General features: G+C 41.2%; 1 protein-coding gene across 5 annotated transcripts in view; it reads right to left on the reverse strand.

Annotated features, from left to right (window-relative positions):
• Positions 1 to 23856, reverse strand: part of LOC125165885 (uncharacterized) — an 821026-nt gene that overhangs the window by 17205 nt on the left and 779965 nt on the right. For all 5 annotated transcript variants that reach the window (XM_047859334.1, XM_047859337.1, XM_047859338.1 and 2 more), the window contains one exon: positions 12982 to 13043. In XM_047859334.1, coding sequence (XP_047715290.1) covers positions 12982 to 13043 — 62 coding nt within the window. The remainder of the gene's footprint in view (positions 1 to 12981; positions 13044 to 23856) is intronic.

The following is a 23856-nucleotide window of genomic DNA, read 5'->3' on the forward strand; positions in this document are numbered from 1 at the left end:
TTGTTTTTAAAACAGGAGAAATAGGGGCACCTGGGTGGCTCAGTGGGTTGAGTGTTCGAGTCTTGATTCTTGGCTCAGGTGATAGTCCCAGGGTTGTGGGATCGAGCCCCACTAGGCTCCAAGATAGGCATGGAGCCTGTTTGAGAGACTGTCTCTCTCTGCTCCTCTCCCCTGCTCATTTGCATGCTCTTTCTCTAAAATAAAATAGAATGTGGGGCGCCTGGGTGGCTCAGTCGGTTAAGCGTCCAACTTTGGCTCAGGTCATGATCTCACAGTTCGTGAGTTTGAGCCCCGCGTCGGGCTCTGTGCTGACAGCTTAGAGCCTGGAGCCTGCTTCCAATTCTATGTCTCCCTCATTCTCTGCTCTTCCCCTGCTCATGCTCTGTCTCTCTCACCTTCAAAAATAAATAAAAACATTTTTAAAAAATTTAAAGTAAAAGAGTGAAATAAAATGGGAGAAATCACAGCTACTGTGCATTGTTGTGATGGAGGCCAAATGAGATCATGTATGAGTTGCATTTATCACACGGAGAATGAGGAGTAGTTCGCCGTGGTTTGCTATTACTGTCCTTCGATTTTGACTAGAAGTGCACACTAGGTTTCCTGAGCTGTCGTTTTCAGTGGCTGCTGTTACGAGAATGGATCCTTTCCAGAACATGAAGAAACACTCTGTTTGGGAACCTGTAAGTCCTCTTCATACAAGCAGAATGACTGGAATAGACGAGGGATGTTGAGGGAAACGGAAAACACTCTCTATGTTGTTTCCACCTGTGACATTCTAATTTTTCTTGTTTCCTTTGCTCTGGGAGAGCAGTAGACTGGATCCAGCTCACCTTCAACAATAACCTTGAGATGATTCTTAGGCGCCTCCATCTTGGCATGAGTCGGGCTTCTCCAGAGAAACAGAACTGATAAGACAATGATTTATCTAAAGGAACCCAGTTCGTCGTCCATACTGAGCGCCCCGTGGAGCTGATCGGAAGCCAAGGTGTCAGACCGCTGCATCATGACCAACAGCCATAGGCAAGGTTGAGGCTGAGGGACTTCACAACACAGGAGTATTTGCAAGTTCCTTCTGGGTTATCAGTTGGATTAAGTAATTCTCCTCCACATGTGTCCCTATTTAGAAAATAAGAGTTAATTGCTGAGTTCAGAAACAAATGATCACAAAATCCAAGTTAGCCAACGTGACAACACCAAGTCTTATGGGCACAAAGAAAAAGTCCTTTCGCAGGTGCAAAGTTTGGAGAAAAGGGTCCACAAGACTACACCTACTTTTTTTTTTTTAATTGAAGGGTGGACATACAATACTGTACTGGATTCAGGTATACAACATAGGAACCCAATCGTTAGATGCCTTATGAAACGAACAAGACCATGTCCACTTGTGACAGCAATCGCAAGTTCAGGAACCACTCTTGGGTTCCAGAATCAGCAAGAAGGCCTTCAGTTACACTTGGGTTTCAGTGTAACACCCCGGAAGCTGTTATACTGACTGCTACGCTTATCACAGCTAAGAGATTCGGATTAAAATCAGCCAAGGGAAAGGCTGGGTGGGGCGGAGTCAGAGAAAGTATGTGATGTGGAGCTTCTGGCTGTCCTCTCCCCCGGGAGTCGCGATCCATTTTACTTTTCCAGCACTGGCGTGTGACAACGTGCAGCAAGTCTTTCCAAGCTGGGGAGCTCGCTCGAGCTTCAGTGTCCAGGGATTTCCCTGGGGCTCCATCACCTAGCCCTGAGTGACTGCCCAGACAGCTGATCTCAGTCTCCGGCCCCTCCATGATGCAAACCCCACTGCACGGCACATCGCTGGTGTGGCACAAAGCTTCCACTCCAAACTGCGCTGGCTCTGTCCACTGCCCAAAGGCCTCCAGGTAAACAGAAGCACTTCCCTCAATGACCACTTTTGACAACTTTCCTCGGACGACACATTCTGAGGGTTTACAGGTTACCGTCCAAGACACCAGGACAGAGGCCAGACTTCTCTCTGGGGAAGGGAGAGCTCTGTACTCCACTACTGGATAGCTGGTCACACCTGGGGATGCTCTCCCATTCTAACTTAATCTGTAAGTGCGTTTTATCCATGAAAAAAACACTTCTTAAGCATTTATTTTGTTCTGGTCTTCTCTGAAATGTTTTTCCAGCGTTGCCTCCATTAATCCTCACCACAGCCTGCTGCAGTCAGCACTTAAAAAAAATTTTTTTTTAACGTTTATTTGTTTTTGAGAGACACAGTACGAATAGGGGAGGGGCAGAGAGAGAGGGAGACACAGAATCCAAAGTGGGCTCCAGGCTCCGAGCTGTCAGCACAGAGCCCGACGCGGGGCTCGAAGCCACGGACCGTGAGATCGTGACCTGAGCCGAAGTCGGACGCTTAACCCACTGAGCCACCCAGGTGTCCCAGTGGGCACTATTTCAACGGCATTTTAGAGATGAGGAAACTGAGGCTTGTCTCCAATTACAGAGCCAGTGACTGAAGATGGAACAATCAAGGAATACGGGAGTCCAGACAATGAAGAGACTACAGGAGCTTGTGCTCATCATCACTGTCCCGCAAATATACTGCCTTTTCCATGCGAAGTCAATGTCCACAGGCACATGCTCAAAGAAAGCACGGGTACTGACTGAAAACCGTCCACTGCTGCCCTTCTGTTCCACAACATATGTGAGTTCATTCTGCCACAACCAGCAACTCATCTTGCTCTACATTTAACCGACATAAACAGAAGGCAGAAGGACACGAAGACTTACCATGAGCTCACGGTGCCCTGATCAAAGAAGGCTGAGTTGACCACAGTATTTCAAATGGTCTTTTTGTCTGGCATCCCAGAGGTCTGTCCACCCTGGGGCACTGCACAATAGTAAGATTCCGGATGAGTGAAAGGCATGCCTTTCTTTATAAAACAGGATAAGGGCGATTCTGAAAGGGGAGGTGAGGACGACCAGCGTTTGAGGCTTCAAATACAAATGTCTGGCAAGAAAACTGTTTCCCTTAAACCACTCCATGAGAGCATGCCCCTTGGGAAATCTTCATATGCCCCAGGATGCCTTGGTTTGGTACCAACTGGTCCAGATGATCCAACTTCATTAATGTAAAAAAAATTTTTTTTAATGTTTATTTATTTTTGAGACAGAGATAGAATGCGAGTGGGTTAGGGGCAGAGAGAGAGGGAGGCACAGAATCCGAAGCAGGCTCCAGGCTCCAAGCTGTCAGCACAGAGCCCGATGCGGGGCTTGAACCCACAAACCGTGCGATCATGACCTGAGTCGAAGTCCGAGGCTCAACCGACTGAGCCACCCAGGCGCCCCAACTTCATTAATTTTTAAATTTGGGGTAAAAAGCTTCTGTTCACTTGCTGTGTGACCAATGGTGTTGGTATTTAATCAAAAAATTGGGATGGGAGTCCTGAAAACGCACTGAACGTATGAGGAATTTCGTGTGAAATCCAGCTGATGTACAGGGGGAGAAGAGAGTTACAATTTTTCTGAGGAATGGCGACTGAAGAGACGTGGACCTAATGATGCTGTGAGAAAGAGGCCCTTCCCCAACCGGGACAGGGCCAATGATGCCATCTACCCTCAGGCAGCACAAGGGAGGAGTGTTTCTACTCATGGCCGTTCTCTGATGACACAGGGACATCTCCAGAGTGGCCGGTGGTTTCCAAAAGATGGTGCCTCCAACAGCAAACCCAAACGGACATCGATTGGGAGGAGGGACACAGGCCAGTTCCAAGCACCAGAAGGTGCTCTTACTGGGAAGACGTTTGCGGGCCCCCTCTTAGATCTGTTTCCGTCCAGGTAGGAAATTCCTGGAAAAGGAGGAGAGGAGCTCAAGCTACTGCCACATAGCAACATGGCGAGCATGAGCAATGGTGTTCCGATGTGGGTCTAGCGTCATTCTTATGACCGTTTGGTGCCTCCACATCCCTCAGGTGGGTGGTCTTGGAAACATCCGTCACAACTGCGATTTGAAAGAAATATTAAAGACAGATGTTCTCCCATTTTACTGCGTTTCAGTTTTACAAACAGGTAACGGTGAAATTTAATATGTAAAACTGCCTTCCTCAGAGGATTCTTTTGTAATGATTAGAAGCTAAAGGATCCTTCGAGAAATTGGGCCAAAACTGTCAGTGCTTCACTGTACCTACACTCTACAAACACTCCAACTTTCTGTTTTTAATAGAATTACCAAGGCATCAAATCTACACCAAAATAATGAGTTGAAAAGTGAGAAGTTTAGTTAATGAGCCAGTTGTACAACTCCTATAAAAACAAAAATATTCTAGGTTTGGGGGGTGGGGGGCATTTGCTTTGGTTTTGTGCTGGCTTATCCCACGGGATTAACAAAGCTCTTTGACTATTTGGTTTTGGGTCTCTATTGTCTACACCGCTTAATAGATCACACTTCTTCAAATGTGGGGCTTGGAGGGTCCAGAAAGTGCACTTACACCCGCTCCTGGCACTGTTGTATGAGGTAACTTTCCAGACTATTCCAGTGTAGAGAATACTCCCCACCTACAGAGTGGGAAGCTTCCAGATCACAGGGGACACCAGCATCACAGGTACAGCTCAAGTCAAGAGGAAAATAAAAAAAAAACAAAAAAACAAAAAAAGAGTTGACTCTCGGGACTCTCCTCAGGGTGTATGTTTGGCTTTCTTGCTATCGGCGCCTAGCATTAATATTTGGCCAAAGCACATTTATAGTAACGCATGGTGGGGGCACCTGAGCGGCTCAATCGGTTAAGCGTCCAAGTCTTGATCTCAGCTCAGGTCTTGATCTCAGGGTCGTGAGCTCGAGCCCTGAGTTCAGCTCCACACTGGGTGTGGAGACTCCTTAAAAAAAATAAAAATAAAAATATAGTAACACGTGGAAGGGCACGGTGGAGGAGGGTGAGAGCATGGGCCGTGAGGTCACAGGTAAAGGCACTGGAAAGGAGAAAGTGGACGTGTTTCAGATTTTAGTTGGAAGAATGTGCCTTTGTTTCCAATTCATAGTCTCCTTTAGTCATGACAGGGCATAAATAGAAGGCTGAACTTTAAAAAAATAAATAAAGAAGGCAGGATGGTTTTGTTTCTGTAAATGCCTTGAACAAAGCATGTGTTTCTGTTTAATACTGGATGAGCTCCAATTGATGTCTAGATCCTTGTCAAAATGTTTACTTTTCTGTGGGATTTTTTTTTTTTTTCCAGTGGGGCATTACAAAGCCATGCCTATAGCTCTGGACTTCAAAGTTGCGGCCAGCCTCCCTCGAAAAGCCATTGTTTCACCTACTTCCCTGTCCCCATTCAAATTAAATCTTAGTTTCTGAAAAATCATTTTGTGCCTGAGAAAGATCAATCTTGGTATGAAACCCGAAGAAACCGTTGGGAGATTTGAGGGAAATTCACCAAAGCAACTACTAAGACGACAAATATTGAAAACATGAATGTTTGTTTTCATTGGGATACTCGGCACGATATTTTGGGGCCGTGTAAAACAACAAAAATAACTTGTTTTATTCCTGAGCAGTTGTGAACTACTGATTTGAGTATGCACAAGCCCCGTGGAGGGAAGTCTGAAAAAAAAAATGTTGCTCTATGCTACATTGGGTATTTTATTCAGCCCCACAGGCCTATAGAAGGTAAAATACATATGCCATGAATTATAAATATGTCAAGACAATAAATGAATAACCCTGAATGGTTTTATCTTACATTTTCCCCTGGAAAACTTAACCCTTAATGAAAGCCACATACTATGATACAAGCGACGAAGGAACAAATCTAAGAGTAGGAAAAAATGTGTCTGTAGATAACAGCTATTTAGTTACAAAGATAAAAGAATTTTGTAAAAATAAGCAAAAACTAAAGCCTCTGACAGTCCCTGTGGAAGGATCTGATTTCTCCCTTCTCAATTTTTAAAATCCTTTAGATCAATTTCTTTCAACTTCTGGGTAAAATACCCACTCACCCATCCCCCCAGTGGAGGGCTGAAATTGGATTCAAAAGTTCTGTGCTTTGGTCTTGCTCCATCTGCCTTGTGACTCTAGGTTTGTGAGTTAGTGCTTGATGCTTTAAAAATCATCCCCAGGGGTGCACGGGAGGCTCAGTCAGTTGAGCGTCCGACTTCAGCTCAGGTCATGATCTCACCATTTGTGAGTTCAAGCCCCACATTGGGCTCTCTGCTGTTAGCTCAGAGCCCGCTTCAGATTCTCTCTCTCTCTCTCTCTCTCTCTCTCTCTCTGCCCCTCTACTACTCATGCTCTCCCTCTCTCTCAAAAATAAACATTGAAAAATAAATAAAATAAAATAAAATAAAATAAGTAATACAAATATACTGCAACCTCATTTCCCACATGGTTAAAAAACATAGGAAGAGGGCACCTGAGTGGCTCAGTTAGTTAAGTGTCTGACTCTTGATTTTGGCTCAGGTCATAATCTCAGTGGTTCGTGGGTTTGAGCCCCGCATCGGGCTCTGAGCCAACCACATGGAGCCTGCTTGGGATTCTGTCTCTCTCTGCCCCTCCTCCACTCAGGCAGTCTCTGTCTCTCTCAAAATAAATAAACAAACTTAAAAAAAAAAAAGACAATGACTGATTATTAATTCATGAATCTGACGGCTGGCTGGCTGGTCCTACCCCCTTGGCTATTTTGCTGGGGCTGGTAGATCTATGATGCCCTCATCCATATGTCTGTGGCCTTGGCCTGGTCTCCAGGTGGCCCATCAGGCGGCACCTTGTAGCACAAAGACTCCCAGCAGGAAGAAGGGGAAAAAGCACCTGTCAAGCCTCTGTTTGTGCCATGTTTGCTATTGGTCCATTGGCCAAAAACAATATGAGTAAGTGCAGTTAAAGTGGGTGTAGACACGTAAGGAAATAGATACAGGGACGCATGAACAACGTGAGAAGCCTATTACAACAATCTGCCCCCTCTAGGCAGGTCACTTCACCTGTCTGGGACTCATTTTCGTCACCTCTAGATTGGAAAAATGGAATAATTTGTATTACGTTAAAAAATTGTTTGGAGAATTAAATGAGAAACTATATGTGGAAATTTCTGAAGAACGAAGAGAACTCTCTAACTGAAAAGTAGCATTGTGACACAGACCTGTATTGCTCTGGGTCGCTTCCCCCAACCACGTTTTTAAGTTTTTACATGTCTTCCAACCACATTTAAACAAATTCACCCTGATGAAAATTAACTTAAACCTTTTTTTTTTTAAATTTTAAAACCAAATCACTACTTTTTCAACTAAGTGTTTAATGTTGAATTCGGTCACCGGAGTTGTCTTCAGCAGAAAAATCTGATGTCACTTAACATTTGTAGAACTAAGACTGTCTACACAATGCCAAAATATCTGGTCACTTTAACAAAGTTGGATTTTATAAGGCATCTGGATGATGCATCTACCTAGCCCTGAATATTGTGAGCCTGTACTGATCACGTGGACTGCTTTAGTTCATTTTGTGTCTTATAGGGTACTCCAGCTGCCTGCTTTTTAATAGCATTGGTTATTCTAGAATATGCCCTGAGACTAAAATGTCTTTTGCTGAGAAAAGTGACTTTCATCTGTCATACCCAATGCATCTCTTCCACATTAAATTTCCTTTAGCAAAATAAATGAGTTCTAGTTAGAACCAACAAGAGACTAAAAGAGAACACACAGTATTTTGAGTTACAACTGCCATAGAAAGGTGGGTTCCTTTTCTCCTTCTTCTTCCTCTCCTATGTGCTTAAAGCATGTGAAATGACAGCATGCTGAAGCATCATAGGATTCTACGAGCATAGTCACCTTAAATTAGTGTGAAAGGACCCTGAACAGCAATGCTGATTAGTCCCAAGTAGAGTTTACAACTTCTTATCATGTTCATAACTTGGTCCCCAAGTTCAAGGGAGAAATAGGGCCTTTGGCGTGATTTTCCTTTTTTTTTTATTTTTTAAAAATTTTATTTATTTTTGAGAGAGAGAGACAGAACACAAGCAGAGGTGGGGCGGAAAGAGAGGGAGACACAGAATCAGAAGCAGGCTCCAGGTTCTGAGCTGTCAGCACAGAGCCCAACGCAGGGGTGGACCCACAAATCATGAGATCATGACCTGAGCCAAAATCAGACACTTAACTAACAGCCACCCAGGCGCTCCTGGCATGATTTTCATATTTGGGGTTTTATTTTTTTTTTAACTTTTACTTATCAATGTGTCACTAAATTTTAATTTATTAATGCCCACTGTCTCCAGGAAGTTGAAGCTTTATAGAAAAAGCTTTGTGTGTCCTAATCCTGAATGTTGTGCCCATCTGTAAAATGCATTAGAGGTAAACACATATGGTGACTGGTCATTAAGGGACAACTTGAGCAGTTACCACCTTCTCACCCAACACTATCTAGTGCACACAACTTCTTATCCCTTTTTGTTCTCCTTTCTTTTTTTCCTTCAGTTCCTGCCTGACCCACTTCTCTTTAACTGTTTTTTTCCGTTTTATTTCCCGATGGTGTCATTAAGCAGCCGCAGGATTTCTTAGCAAACACAGTAGACTTACTGTAAATTTGAGTCATGTTCTACGATGAAAAGTAGTTTGAGATATAAATCAGAATGACTCTGAGAAACACTGCAACTGGTGAACGAAATTAAAAAAACACTGTTTGAAAATTTTAAGTCCAGTATAGTTAACATACAGTGTTCTATTAGTTTCAGGTATAACATAGTGGTTCAACACTTCCTATGCATCACCAAAGCTCATCACAAGTGCACTTCTAAATCCCCATCCTCTACTACCCCACCCCCTACCCACCTCCCCTCTGGTAACCATCCGTGCAACTGTTCTCTATAGTTAAGAGTTTCTTTTTTGGTTTGTGTCTTTTTTTCCCTTTGTTCTTTTGTTCTATTCCTTAATTTCCACATATGAGTGAAATCATATGATATTTGTCTTTCTCTGACTTACATTAAAGGAAAACTCTTGAGGGGATCCTGGGTGGCTCCGTCAGTTAAGTGTATGATTCTTGATTTTGGCTCAGGTCAGGCTCTGAGATGACAGTGAGGAGCCTGTTGGGGATTCTCTCTCTCTGCCCCTCCCCTGATCACATTTGTTCTCTAAAAATAAGCAAACATTAAAAAAGAAAAGAAAAGAAAAGAAAAGAAAAGAAAAGAAAAGAAAAGAAAAGAAAAGAAAAAAGGAAAGGAAAGGAAAGGAAAGGAAAGAGAAAAACTCTTGAAATGTGATTATTCTATGGTATGTAACTCTTCACCTCCAACTTTTTGCCTTGATGGAAAGTTTTAGCTAGGTATTTGCTAGACCTCACTCATGAGTATGAAGTTTAAGATTTAGGAAATATAAGCACTCTTACTTCACATATATAGACTAAGTCAGTACATATAATAAAGATAAGCACAGCACAATTACAAGGCACCGTTCTTTAATTTGAGATTACCAGCATCTAATAGGCTATGCTTATATTTTTGAATCACTGCAAGATTAGAAGTGCTAGCAACAATCAAATTTGGAGAGAAGAGATTTAATTCTGTCTAACACAACTTTTGGCTTAAGTATAGTTCCTGGCATTCTAATTCTTTGAAAATGAGTAACACTACTAATCAATAATTCATTCACAACCACGTTATAAACCGAGCAGTATAATTTTTCGGGTTGAACTTTTTGATCCTAGACAGTTAAAATTAGATTCCACTAATTACAGTCGGAGACAATGACCATTATATATTTTTAAAATCAAAACGAATCACAATCTGCTTCTAATCCACAAGTTGGGCTTCATCTTCCATATCCAACCTTCTCCAAGTGACCAACTTATGAATCATATGGAACTTGGGCTCCATCCATCCTCTGCCCCAGACAGAACTGTAGAAAGTCCTGCTCTGGCTTTCTTTCCTTAGAGCAAAGGAATGTTCCTCTCCTGGACCTATGCCTTCATCTTTCTAGACCTGGAACCTTGGAATTCCCTGCCTCAATGACCCCATACCCTTTTCCAAGGCCAGTGTAAGGAGTCTGGTCTCTAGGGCAGATGGGGAGCACATGTTGAACCCTAGGCTCAAGGGTTCACACATCTTCCCAGAAGGCTGCCCATGGGAGGAACAAGTCTACAGAGAGGAAGATAAAGGGTGTGGGCCACAGGCTAGGCCTCCACTGTTGCTTTCACTTGGCCCCCACAACGAACCGGGTGTGAACCTACAGAATTTAACATATTGCCCAAACCCACAGGGCCCTGTTGGGTTTGAGGTCTTTGCATATGCTCTCTTCTCCACATCTGGAGAATTCTCTCTCCTCTTCACTCCTGGAGATTTCTCCAGTAGACCCGATCCAACTTCCTTTGTGAAAATTCTTCTAACTTTTCTGGACAGATTGGCTGTCTTCTCCTTTGGGTTCCTATGATGTGTTCTACTAATATTTACCATGGAGAAATTAACACATCTGACTATAATTCTTTATTCATATATTTGCCTCCTTCTCATGAAAAATTCGAGGCCAGCGAGAGTTACATTCTGATGATGATGCTTCATAAATATTCAATGAATATGTGTTGAATTAAATGCACTAAATGTGTGTAGTTTATAAATTGGCTATCAGGCTCATTTCTCAGACTGAAATTCTTCAGGCTATGTCTGAGGATAATACTACATTTTTCTTTTTATAAAGGAATAGAATGGTAAACTCAAAATTAGTTAAGGTATTTTCCAAAGTGCAAGATTCCAAAAATTCCATCAATAAGAACAAGTGTTTGAGGGATGATAGAGTCCTCAGTAAAAATGGATGACTGTGCTTCACATGGCTTCAAATGGAAGAGAGCTGCCCACAGTGAGAATATGACCAAGGAAATCTGTCACCCCCACAGGCTGGATGCACCCATGGCATCAGCTGTTACTACGTGCATTTGAGTCAAACTAGAAGATGGGACATTTCCAGAGAAATAAATTCAAATTGATATAGTTTACTGCAACCTGCTAATCTGTCATGCGGAGAAATGGGCAATATTCTCAGAGGAATCTCATGATCGTTATTCAAGGCACTTAAGTAGACACCTAAATCGTGTGGCATACAGCCTCTTTGTTGCTCAAAATTCCAACAGATGCTTACCAGCTTGCATTTTGCACCCCTTTGCTAGATGCCAGGAACTCTTCCAGGCATTTTACAAGTAGAATTGTTTAATCCCCACAAGAACACGGTGAGGTAGAAAGTGAGGGTCAGGATAGTTAGGAAACTTGCCCAAGGTCACTACGGGAGTGAACCTATGAGTCTTGGAGATAGAAAGATCAAAAATTGGGAGTCACTGAAATATGCATGGCAACTAGAACCAAGAGGAGATGGTGGCAGGAGCCGCTGGTCTGTTAGAAGGGCAGGAGAGCACTGATGGGGCTGAACTGAGGAGCTCGTGCACGAGATGGAGAGGGTAGCCCCATAAAAGTGGGAAAAGAAACAAGAGCAGTGATATTCCAGAAACCAAAGGAGGGAAGACGTGCATGAAGTCAGCTCCACATTACAAGATCTTATACGCACATCACACAGTGGACTGCAAGGAGGTCCTGATGTACATTTAGAAAGTCTCTGTCAGAAGTTCACATCCAGACTGAAGCCTGATTTGGTGAGCTGGTGAATGAATGGAAGGCCATCATGTAGGAGTAAAGAAAGAGAAAGCTTTCAGAAGGTACTGAAAGGAAAGGCAAACCCAAGGCAGAAGTTTAAAAGCTAGGAAAGGTCCAAAGTTTGTTCTTAACAGTGCGTATTTTCCACTTGGAAAGTGGAAAAGAGTCAAAGGAATTTTAAATATGGCAGTTTTATTCGCTAAAGCCACTGACTTCCTAAACGTTTACAGCAACATCTACGTAGTTCTAGATTCTTGATACTCAATGTCTGGTCATCTACGTTAGCATTTCCTGGGAAGTAGTTAAAACTACGAAATTGCAGACCCCCAGTGATGCAAATGTGTTTTAAAGTTTAAAACCCACGAATCTAGATTCTACTACAGATAACCCAAGAGAAATCTTATCCATTAAAGTATAGTTTGAAATTGTTGTAATTTACTCTGTATACACACCAGAGTCACATCTAATTTATCTGTGAACACCAGCATTGCTCTTTTTTCAAATCCAGTAATTAACTAGCTTCAAGTTATACTATCTCAAGTAATGAATTTTACTCTTAAATTGGAATACGATCACAGCCATGCATACAGATGGTGTAGATTCACTTGGGTGGATGGCTCTCCCTGCACTGTGCAGTATGTTTTTAGCCTTCTCTAATTCAAAGCATTATCCAATTGCCAGAGGTAAATATTTTATGGACTTCTCTCAGTAACGATGCTTATTTCCCTCAAACCTGTCCCAGCTTATGTCATAGACACATTGTAGCAGAATAAATAAAGGGCTTCATGGGTTCATTTTATACGGGCTGTAGCAGTAGTAACAGCCCAGGAGGGGAAATGATCGGAGGACCAGAGAGAGGATTCCATAAAAGGAAAACACACACAGAAACAATCCTTGTCTGCAGGATTCCAATATACACAAATTTCAGCTATCATGGTTTAGTGAAATACCACCAGCTTTCAACAACAGGGTTCAAATTTCAGTTACTGTAATATATCAGATGTGAGTAATTGCTTCAAGTGTAAACTTTGCTGCTAGCTCTTTAGCCCACAAATCTCTATGTAAAAAAGAGACGTACACCCCTTGTAGTGACCAACCACGGCACTTCTTTCGAAGCCTATCGGCGATTAGTCACTGTACATCTGTTATTCCGCGCACATACAGACAGAAAAGCGTGTCATTCCACGGCTCCCTTATCTCCCAGGGAAAGCCCCACAAAACTTTTTACAAAATGGATAATCGGGAGGGAAACAGCCGACGAAGAGGAAAGTAGAGCAGAGAAACAAAAAGTGCTAGCACTGGAAGTTAAATCGGAATCTTCCACGCATGGTTGACCACGGGAACATTGACACTATGACCATTTGAGAGACTCTGGACGTATAACCAATAAAAACGTAGTACAAGAGAGCTTACCAACAAACATGAAGAGGCTAGTCGTGATGAAAAGGATCGAGTTGTCCTCGAGGAGGTGACATCTGTTAAAAAAAATAAATTTCACATTAAAAGAATGCTCTGATATTTCATAACAATGCAAGCACAAAGGGGGACAGGTCAGGAGGTGACCCAAACTTAGAAGTACAGCAGTTTGCCGTGGCCGAGAAGATTTTCATTCCTTAAGTTACTCGATGAGAAGGTGGCAAGCACGGTTCAAACTACTCCTGACACGTTTTTTACAAAGGGCCAAAGCATTTTAGTTCTCGATATTTCTGTTTTAAATTATAAAGTACTGAAGAGAGTTTTACTGCTTTTTTTCATTTTCCTACATACTTATGACTGAAATTAAGAGAGTTTTTAATGCTTAAGCAAAAAATTGTAAAGGTCGCTGATAAACCAAATTTTTCACTTGATTATTAAAATTGCCTTGTGCATTTTCAGTTTGCAAGGTCATTAAAAAATTTTTTTTGATGTTTATTTATTTTTGAGAGAGAGAGAGAGAGACCAGAGAGAGGGACAGAGCGTGAGTGGGGAAGGGGCAGAGAGAGAGGGAAACACAGAATCCAAAGCAGGCTCCAGGCTCCGAGCTGTCAGCACAGAGCCCAATGCGGGTTCGAACCCACAAACCACGAGATCATGACCTGAGCCAAAGTCAGACGCTTAACCAACTGAGCCACCCAGGCGCACCAGTTTGCAAGATCATTTTTACAATCCCACACTATTGTGCAACGTATTACCAGCAGATATGATTGATAGGATGGATGGATAGATGGAAGAAAAAAAGAAAGAAAGAAAGAAAGAAAGAAAGAAAGAAAGAAAGAAAGAAAAAGAAAGGAAGGAAGGAAGGAAGGAAGGAAGGAAGGAAGGAAAAGGAAGAAAGGAAGGAAGGAAGGATGAACAGATGACAGACACACAAGATAGCTAGATGGCTCTAGAGATAGAAGCAGAGATTACAGACGGAGATATCCAAAGAGAAGAAAACAGTCAAACTGAATTTAGGCATAGGGTAACCTTGAACTATCTTTTTTTGGTATTCGTAAGTGCCAAGGTCAAGAAAGAGAAGTGTGCTTGCATGTGCACTGGATATCCAATAATGGTATCAACATGTAAAAACCGTGCAGATTTGGTGGTGCTTGGTGGGCTCACTCAGACCACATGACTCTTTTTTTTTTTTTTAATTTTTTTTTCAACGTTTTTTATTTATTTTTGGGACAGAGAGAGACAGAGCATGAACGGGGGAGGGGCAGAGAGAGAGGGAGACACAGAATCGGAAGCAGGCTCCAGGCTCTGAGCCATCAGCCCAGAGCCTGACGCGGGGCTCGAACTCACGGACCGCGAGATCGTGACCTGGCTGAAGTCGGACGCTTAACCGACTGCGCCACCCAGGCGCCCCAGACCACATGACTCTTGATCATGGGGTTTTGAGTTTGAGCTCCATGTTGGGTGTAGAGATGACTTAAAAATAAAATGCAAATAAAGCCCCCAAAACTAAAAACTAAAAAAATTAAAAGTGCAGATTTTGAGTATGGATTTATCTTTTAACTTGGAAGATGATTTATAAGAGATAATTCTATGAGAATTCTGCCAGTAACTCTTTGTCCATAATAGGGAGACTCCTTTCCAGGTGTACTTCACTACATGTGATACACATAATCCTAATTTTATGTACATTCTATTCTTCTAAATTAAATCATACTCAGACCCACAAGAGAAAACTTCTAGGAACAGAGTATCACTATTTCACCTATAAAATAAAAAGCCTACATAAAAATATATAACCATTTTTACATAAATTTCCCATGGATCTATAATATTTTATATGAACTAAGTAAAAATGAGGTTGGTCTTATCGACTGTTCTTAATCTGCAAGGTAGAAAGTGTTTAAATGTAGAAGAACACGAATATAAAGATATTAATTGGTTCTCAGAGATTATCAAACTATAATGTGAAATTATAATCAAATCATAATGTGAAAGCCAATTCCTGAAAAAGGGTAGAAAACAATAATATATGTCTGCCGAAGATGATGGAATGCAATCAGTTTAACAATGAGCAAAACTATTCCCTTACCCATTAGTTACTTTTCCATATAAAATTCATATTTGTTTTGCAGAGTTTCTCAGTTGCTGAGAAACTGTGGTGGTTTCCCAGTGGCTTTTCCTTCCATGAGACAGAGTTGCCGTTGGAAAGCCTAGCATATAGGTGGGCCACGTGACTAGTTCTCGCCAGTGGATTTTGAGGGAAAATCGATTTTATCACTTGCAGGTCAAGGTGGTGAAGAGGCCAGTGCAACTTAACCTTTCCAGCAGCTGGGACCAGCACTTCAAGGATTTGAAGCGTGGCAGAATCCCAAGAAAGAAGAGCCTGGATCTTCATCACTAAGAGAAAAGCTGCCTGACAGCTGGGAACAGCCACAGTAACACATAAACGAACGAGAAATACTCATCACATACATATACCATATACACAATTGGATGAAAGGCCTAAATGTGAGGCCTGAAACCATAAATGTCCTAGAAGAGAACACAGGCAATAACCTCTTTGACACGGGCTGTAACGACTTTTTTCCTAGATAGGTCCCCTGAGGCAAGGGAGACAAAGCGAAAATAAACTATTGGGACCAAATCAAAATAAAAAGCTTCTGCACCGTGCAGGAAACAATCAACAAAACTAAAAGGCAACCTACAGAATGAGAGAAGATATTTCCAAATACCATATCTGATAAAGGGTTAGTATCCAAAATATATAAAGAACTTATAAAACTCACACTCAAAACCAAATAATTCAATTTAAAAATGGGCAGAAGAAACGAATAGACATTTCTCCAAAGACATACAGATGGCCAACAGACACGCAAAAAGATACTCAACATCACTCATCACGATCAGGGAAATGCAAATCAAAACTACAATAACAGATCAGCTCATACTTGCAGAATGGCTACAATCAACAACACAAGAAGCAACAGGTGTTGGTGAGGATGTGGAGGAAAAGGAACGTTCTTGCACCATTGGTAGGAATGCAAACTGGTGTAGCCATTGTAGGAAAGGAGTATGGAAGTTCCTCAGAAAGAAAAAAACAGAAGTACCCTATAATCCAGCAATCCTACTAGTAGGTATTTACCCCAAGGATACAAAAACACTAATTCAAAGCGACAGATGCACCCCTATGTTTGTAGCCGCGTTATTTACAAGAGCCAAGACATGGAAGCAGCCCAGGTGTCTGCCAACTGATGAATGGATAATATGAATGGAAGATATGGAACGAATGATGTGGAATGGATGAATGGAAGATACGGTATACATATGTGATAGAATATCATTCAGCCCTAGAAAAGAATGAAGTCTTGTCGTTTGCAACGAAGTGGAGTTAGAAAGTATTTGGGGCGCCTGGGTGGCGCAGTCGGTTAAGCGTCCGACTTCAGCCAGGTCACGATCTCGCGGTCCGTGAGTTCGAGCCCCGCGTCGGGCTCTGTGCTGACCGCTCAGAGCCCGGAGCCTGTTTCGGATTCTGTGTCTCCCTCTCTCTCTGCCCCTCCCCCGTTCATGCTCTGTCTCTCTCTGTCCCAAAAATAAATAAACGTTGAAAAAAAAATTTTAAAAAAAAAAAAAAAAAAAAAAAAAAAAAAGAAAGTATTATGCTAAGTGAAGTCAGTCCAAGACAGACAAATACCACATGATTTTACTCACATGTGGCATTTAAGAAACAAATGAGCAAAGGAAAAAAGAGAGAGGGAGACAAATCAAGAAACAGACCCGAAGTAATAGCGATCAAATTGGTGGTTACCAGAGGTGGGTGGGGACATGGGTGACATAGATGATGGGGATTAAGGAGTTGTCACGAGTACCAGGTGATGTATGGAAGTGTTGGATCATTATACCGTCCACCTGAAACTAATATAATACTGTATGTTAACTAACTGCAATTCAAATAAAATCTTAAGCCAAAAAGGGGGCGCCTGGGTGGCGCAGTCGGTTAAGCGTCCGACTTCAGCCAGGTCACGATCTCGCGGTCCGTGGGTTCGAGCCCCGCGTCGGGCTCTGGGCTGATGGCTCAGAGCCTGGAGCCTGTTTCCGATTCTGTGTCTCCCTCTCTCTCTGCCCCTCCCCCGTTCATGCTCTGTCTCTCTCTGTCCCAAAAAAAAAAAAAAAAAAAAGCCAAAAAGAATATTCTTTGTAACTGAAATGGTATCATTTGTTTATTACTACGTCAACAAGATCTGTATAAAAATACTTTCTTCGATGCCATAACCACATACTTTCTAACCCAGGACAGCACAGTAAAATCTTCTATAATGATGGAAATATTTCTACCCTGTCCAATATGGCAGCCACAACTCTCTTGTGGCCACTGAAGAAATAAAACTGTTATTTAATTTTAATTAAACTGAAATGTTAACAACCATGTGTGGCTAATGACTACCATAAGGGGACACTCAGTTCTCTAGCAATAACATTCAAACTTTCAACAGGAGACAAGATGGTTTTCAGCATACCTTCCTACCTATTAACAGCCTGTGTTCCCAAATCGTGAAAAGTTTGACCAAAGTAAAGGTGAATTTTGGTTAATTACATTTGTTTATCTAAAAAGAAAGAGGATAATTAACAATTATCTACATCTATTATCTGGAGATAATACACTTATTTTATTTTTCCTCCAGAAGCACATTTGAAGATAACGTTGACTCTTGATCAGCACACGGGCAAAGGGCATGAGGTTTATCAGTAAAGTCTGGAGAATCACATTCCTTGCTACCCTGGGCCAACTGCTGCCTTTTGGACAAATATCGCAACTATACTCTCTTCCTTTCCCCCCACTTTGTTAATTAATATGAGTGAAATAGGAGTAGGACAGTTCAAAGAAATGCACGTGGCCAAAGTGTCCCTCGACTTTTTACAGCATTTCCATATCCGATACACTTGCAGTACTAATATGTTCCTGAGGTATAAATCTGGGGAACGTCCACTCCCTACAAACCCCTCACAGTGAACCCATTGAACCCACTGTTGATAGTGGGGTAATTCAGGTGATTCATTTTTCACTCTCCCTCACTGTTTGCTTGACCAGCGCAAGCCCCACTCCCCATCCAGTGCCCCAACGTCTAGTCCAACAGCAAGTGCCATGTGCACCTGGCCTGAGTGTTGGGGCACGAAACGGCTTCTGCACCCTGGTGAAGACAATCAGGATAGAGAGAAGACTGGAGGAAAACAAACCAAATTTTCTCTAGAGACACAGTATGAAAAATCAGTTTTTGAATCAAAGAGCAATTCAGTGAGTAAAGTCTGTTGATTTTAATGCTTCACAATTGTTTACTATTTTTCTCTTGGCAATTTCAGATGTTTAGAAAAAGCGTTTATTTTGAGAAATGAGTATTTATCACTGTTTATAAAGATACAGAAAAGAACAAACAAATCTAACCAAGATACTACCCAAAAAGGGGGGAAAAAAACCCAGATGAGGCCCTTGTCAATTTTTCATCAGCAAAGCAAAAAGCATCACACTAATAAAACTTAATTAAATCATTAAATATTTAAAATGAATTTCTAACTCTAGCTTATGGAATAAATTCCCTTTTATGTATTTGAAACCCTATTATGAAGTCTATACATAAAGCACAATCAAATGTAAAACCAAACAATTTAATGCAGTCATCTCAATCAAAAATTCCATTTCATTTATCCTTCCAAAATCTAAATCACCTTAGAACACTACATCACCATTTATATTTCCCTCACATCAGGAAACGCATAACAAACACTGTTACAAATACATTGCCCACAAAGTGGTTGTACCTTATAAAATATAACTCATTCATTTCACATGTTTCATTTCATTTCAATAATAATGTATAATAGCATTGTCCAATTTACAGTGAATGTCATATTTCTGGTAGAAAATATAATGGATATTTACTGACTTCATTTTTTACATCATTCACAACCAACTATCTATACATGTATATGTCCTCAATGTCCTTCAGACAAGCATTTCTGACAGTGAGGAGTAGGTATATGCCTTTGTAAGGAAGAATTAGATTCATGATCACATTCTTTGGTAGAGATGTACTGTATCAACTTATTACATGGATCTGAATACATCTATTGGGTAAGCACATCTCTTATGGAATACTACATATATTAAAAGTTTAACATAATAATACTAGGCTAACCAATCCAATAAATGCTAATAAATGCCCAAATACATTATAAAACTCACAAGATACTCCTGGGTTGTTTAACCCTGGCCAAGCAAGCGTTGCCCAAATCACAAACAGGACTCATTTCTTTTCCCTGCCTCTCCCTTACAATCACCCAAATGTGCCCATTCTACCAAAATATCTTTGGAACTTCTACACATCACATCTCCCTTTTGTGACTTCCTTAGTCCAGCCTCCACGACCCTCCATGCTTGCCCTGGAGGCAGCCTCCTGTTCTCTCCTGGGTTTTCCTTTCCGGCAATTGTTTTATGTTTTAAACCCACTTAAGAGTCTATGTTAAACCTGCCATTTCTGGGACACCTGGGTGGCTCAGCTCGTCCAACTCTTGATTTCAGCTCAGGTCATGATCTCACAGTTCCTGAGACCAAGCCCTGCATCAGGATCTGTGCTGTTAGCACAGAACCTGCTTGGGATTCTCTCTCTCCCTCTCTCTCTCTCTCTCTGTCCCTACCCTGCTCGCTCACACACACACACACACACACACACACACACACACACATACACACACACACACACACACTCACTCACTCTCCCTTTCTCTCTCCCTCTCTTTAAATAAAGAAACTTAAAAAAAAACTGTCTTTTTTCAGTCTCCTCAATCTTCCCTTGGGCTCTCATGCAGAGAAAGCAATGGAAATCTTTGTAAGGAGGAAGATTATTTAAGGGCATAGAGGTCTGTTTCAGTGAAATTATCCTACAAATGCACCACATAAAGTAGCTGCTTCACTGTCAATTGAACAATTAAATTACAAAAATACCTATACACAGTTTTGTATTTCCCTTCTTCTTGGCTGACCCAGTCGTGCCACCTAATGTAATGGTAGCTCAAAATAATGGCTTCACAACCAAAAAATTCACTCTATCACTAATACGTTGATTGTGCTTACCTATCAGATATATTAGGAAAAATACCTTTTGCTTTCGTGTTCTTCCTAGAAATTTCTCTCATTCCGCATCTCCTTCAAAGTTCATCATTCCTTAAGAACATGATCTAAATTCATTAACATGTCACACGGGTCCTTCACAATCTGACCCCACAAGATTTCCTACGCCCCAACCACAGACGCAATGCTCCAGGCAGAATGGACCATGAGGAGCATTCAACTTTCACATGCTGTCGGGACAAGCTGACACACTCACATCCGTGTTTTGACATCTGCTAACTCTAAAACTACTCAGTTATTCAGGCATTTGTCAGATTTCACTTCTAGGAAGTAAGGAGATATGCTTAAGGCCCTGGGATTATATTGTAGAACCAAACAGATCTGCAAAATAGAGAAGTATTGTCAGGTGAAGAGAAACAAAGGCCAAAAGGGAAAGTTAGGAAACGGAACGTTCAAGTGTGTCATTTCAAAGCTGTAAGGGGACTTTGTATCTTGCAGTTCTAGAAAATGAAAACATGGATTTTAAATGTATGTTATTATCTGTTTACCTCTTAAACATCTGTATTGAGTTTTACAAAGAAATAGTAGCCTTAGCAAACCGTCAGAGCCTCTTAAATACAAAGAACAATCTGAGGGTTGATGGGGGCATGGGGGAGAGGGGGAAGTGGGTGATGGGCACTGAGGAGGGTACTTGGTGGGATGAGCCCTGGGTGTTGTATGAAAGCGATGAGCCACGGGAATCTACCCTGAAATCCAAGAGCACACTTTACACACTGTCTGTTACCAATTTGACAATAAATTATATTATGGAAAAAAAAAAAAGAAACAAAGAGTGGCCTTAGTATTTGCTGCCAATGAGGTTTTTAGATTTTTTCTTAATTTTCTTAAATCATTCTTCTTTTGTCTCTAATAAGGATTTTTAATTTAAAAAAATGTTTAATGTTTATTCATTTTTGAGAGTGTGCAAGCATGGGAGGGGAAGGAGAGAGAGTGGAAGACACAGAATCTGAAGCAGGCTCCAGGCTCTGAGCTATCAGCACAGAGCTCGATGTGGCCCTCAAACTCACGAGTTGAGAGATCATGAGCTGAGCCGAAGTCAGACGCTCAACCGACTGAACCACCCAGGCATCCCTTTAATTGTTTTCAATGTTCATTTATTTTGAGAGAGAGCATGCAAGGGAGAGGCAGAGAGAAGGGGAGCCAGAGGGCCCAAAGCAAGCTCCACGCTGTCAGCATGGAGCCCAATGCAGGGCTCAAACTCACAAACCACAGGATCATGACTTGAGCGGAAATCACGAGTCAGATGCTTAACTGACTGAGCCACCCAGAGGCCCCTCTAGTAAGGAACTTTTACCATGGTAAAGAAAAGGAGAAAACGCATATGCTGATATGATATACACTCATTGTCCAAGGTTAACCATTTCCACAAAATAACCATTATGTTTATTGTCTAAGGATACCATTTCAATAAAGCATATTCTCTAAATGTATATAGACAGGGGTTTAAAAAAGAATGTACTGTCTTCTTTGGTCTTTTAATCAAGTAAATTGAAACAAACTATTAAAATGTTTTCCAGAAATATATATATTTCCAGAAATATATATATATATATATATATATATATATATATGTTTTTCAATAAAAACCAACCATTTGCTGATATTTTCACGTGGAAGAAGAATCTTAGTCATGCATGGCATTCTACGTATTTTAGTGAGACCCCAACAAACCGGCTCTCTCTCCAGGGTCGGGGTGGGGGGCCTTCTATCCCTATACAGCTGAGTGGGAGGCAGTGAGTATGACTGGTTTATAGAAAAATAACACTAAAAATAATAAAGTACTTAAAATGAACCATAAGAAAGGGGAGGGGGCATATACATCATACATGTTATTATTCCATATTCTAGAAAACAAATTTGGGAATCTGAGTGATCAAATTATTTTTCTAATTCAATATAAAGTTAAAAATAATTTAGCTGAAAACTATGAAAGCTCGCTTTTTATTTGCCAGGCTTAGTATGAAGTATTATGTGAGTATGAAGCTATTAAATTAGATACCGAGTCAGATGTATCAGGTTTTTTGTCCATGCTGCACTGGCCAACTCTGGGGAAGATGTTTAAGCCTCCTGATACCCCAAGTTCTTTACATATAAAATTAATATTTCTTTATCTTTTTATCACTTTGTACCAACCTCAGTATATTATAATTGATTATGTGTTTTTTCCACATTAGATAATAAACTCAAGAATTAAGATTAGGACTGATTCATTTTTTTTTTTTCTTCTCCACAGGACGCAGCAAAATTTTTAACACTGCTGTTATTTCACAATTAGTACAGAATAGTGGAGGACTTACATTTTACGTTAGAATTCTAATTCCCCAAAACTGAAATCTGAAAAGAGTTACCAATTCCAAAAAGTTTATCAAACACTGAGTCAAAGAAACCTGAGTTTCTTTTCTGGAGAAGTTATCAGAACCTTACCCATGTAAATGTACATTAGGATCCTCTTAGAAGAAGCGACAAGTCAGTGTCAGAATCCCTCTCAACCGAAGTGATCAGCACCAATGGTTTCTTTGTGAATGGAAAAGCCCTTCAAACGCAACAACCCTAAGCAGCAAAGAGGAAATAAATGCTTCTCTTCACATACGGCCATGGCCTCTACCTTGAGTGGAGTTTCCAACATACTCCCTCTTCTCCCAAAATCCAGATCTCTTACACTTTATCTCTAGTTTCTAGATTTCTCTAATGTAAAATCACATAAAGATACTAGAAAAGAAATTCAAGTATGGAGTCCTAAGATTTAATTGTTTACATTTGATAGATTATTCCTAATCCGATAGTAATGTTTTTAGACTCAAGGGTCTTACCAAAGTATTCTATTTTTATTGAAACACCTCTCTTATCACACTCACATGTCTTTTATTTACAAAGCATTTCATTATATAATTATAACAGCAAGTACCATGGTCACTAACCAGTATGAGGACAAACAACACTATCTCTTGGTGAGCATTAGCTCACCTGCAGGGAGGGGTGACGGCCTGCAGAGGGCCCCGCTGAGTGACTGTTCAGCAAACAGGAGGCACCAGTACACAGGTTTTAGGGGAGAACAGAGGGCATCCCAACAGCTGGAGAGTTAATTAAGTGGGGAGGGGGGCAGGGAGGTCACTTATGTGGATGTTCATGTGTATCACTGTTGCAGGAAAGACACTGCAGAAGACCTTGGTTTGAAAGGGTCCTAAAGCAGCTTCTTCCAAATCTAAAACCATCTGTGACCAGTAGGAAGATACCCTGTAAAGCTTTTTCTTGTCATATTTCTTGTTTTCTCAAGACTACAGAGCCTGTTACAGTAGAAAACATGCTTTCTACCCATCTGTATCCCATGGAGTAATACGGCACTGTTGTATCAAAAGTGTTTATGATACATATTTAAACATGATAGATTAATTAACGTATTACAGCATGAATGATGCCCAAAATGTCTTTACTATAAGATGATCTTGGCCACAACATGCTATTTTTCTCACTGTCATCCAAAGGCTGGCCTCAGGTATCCCAAATTTGTTTTACTTTTTACCAAATAAGATGGAACAGAACAGTTTAGGAAAGTGGGAGGCACTGTCTCCACTTGCAATTAAATGTAAGCGGACAATTAGTGTTGAGTGAAAGTGCTGGCTGGGATTTCATAAAGGGCCCAATCCGATCTGCCTCCCAAAAGCATTGAGGCAGTAATGGATGACTTACAGATA

Source organism: Prionailurus viverrinus, chromosome B2, assembly GCF_022837055.1.
Source record: "Prionailurus viverrinus isolate Anna chromosome B2, UM_Priviv_1.0, whole genome shotgun sequence".
NCBI lineage: Eukaryota > Metazoa > Chordata > Mammalia > Carnivora > Felidae > Prionailurus > Prionailurus viverrinus.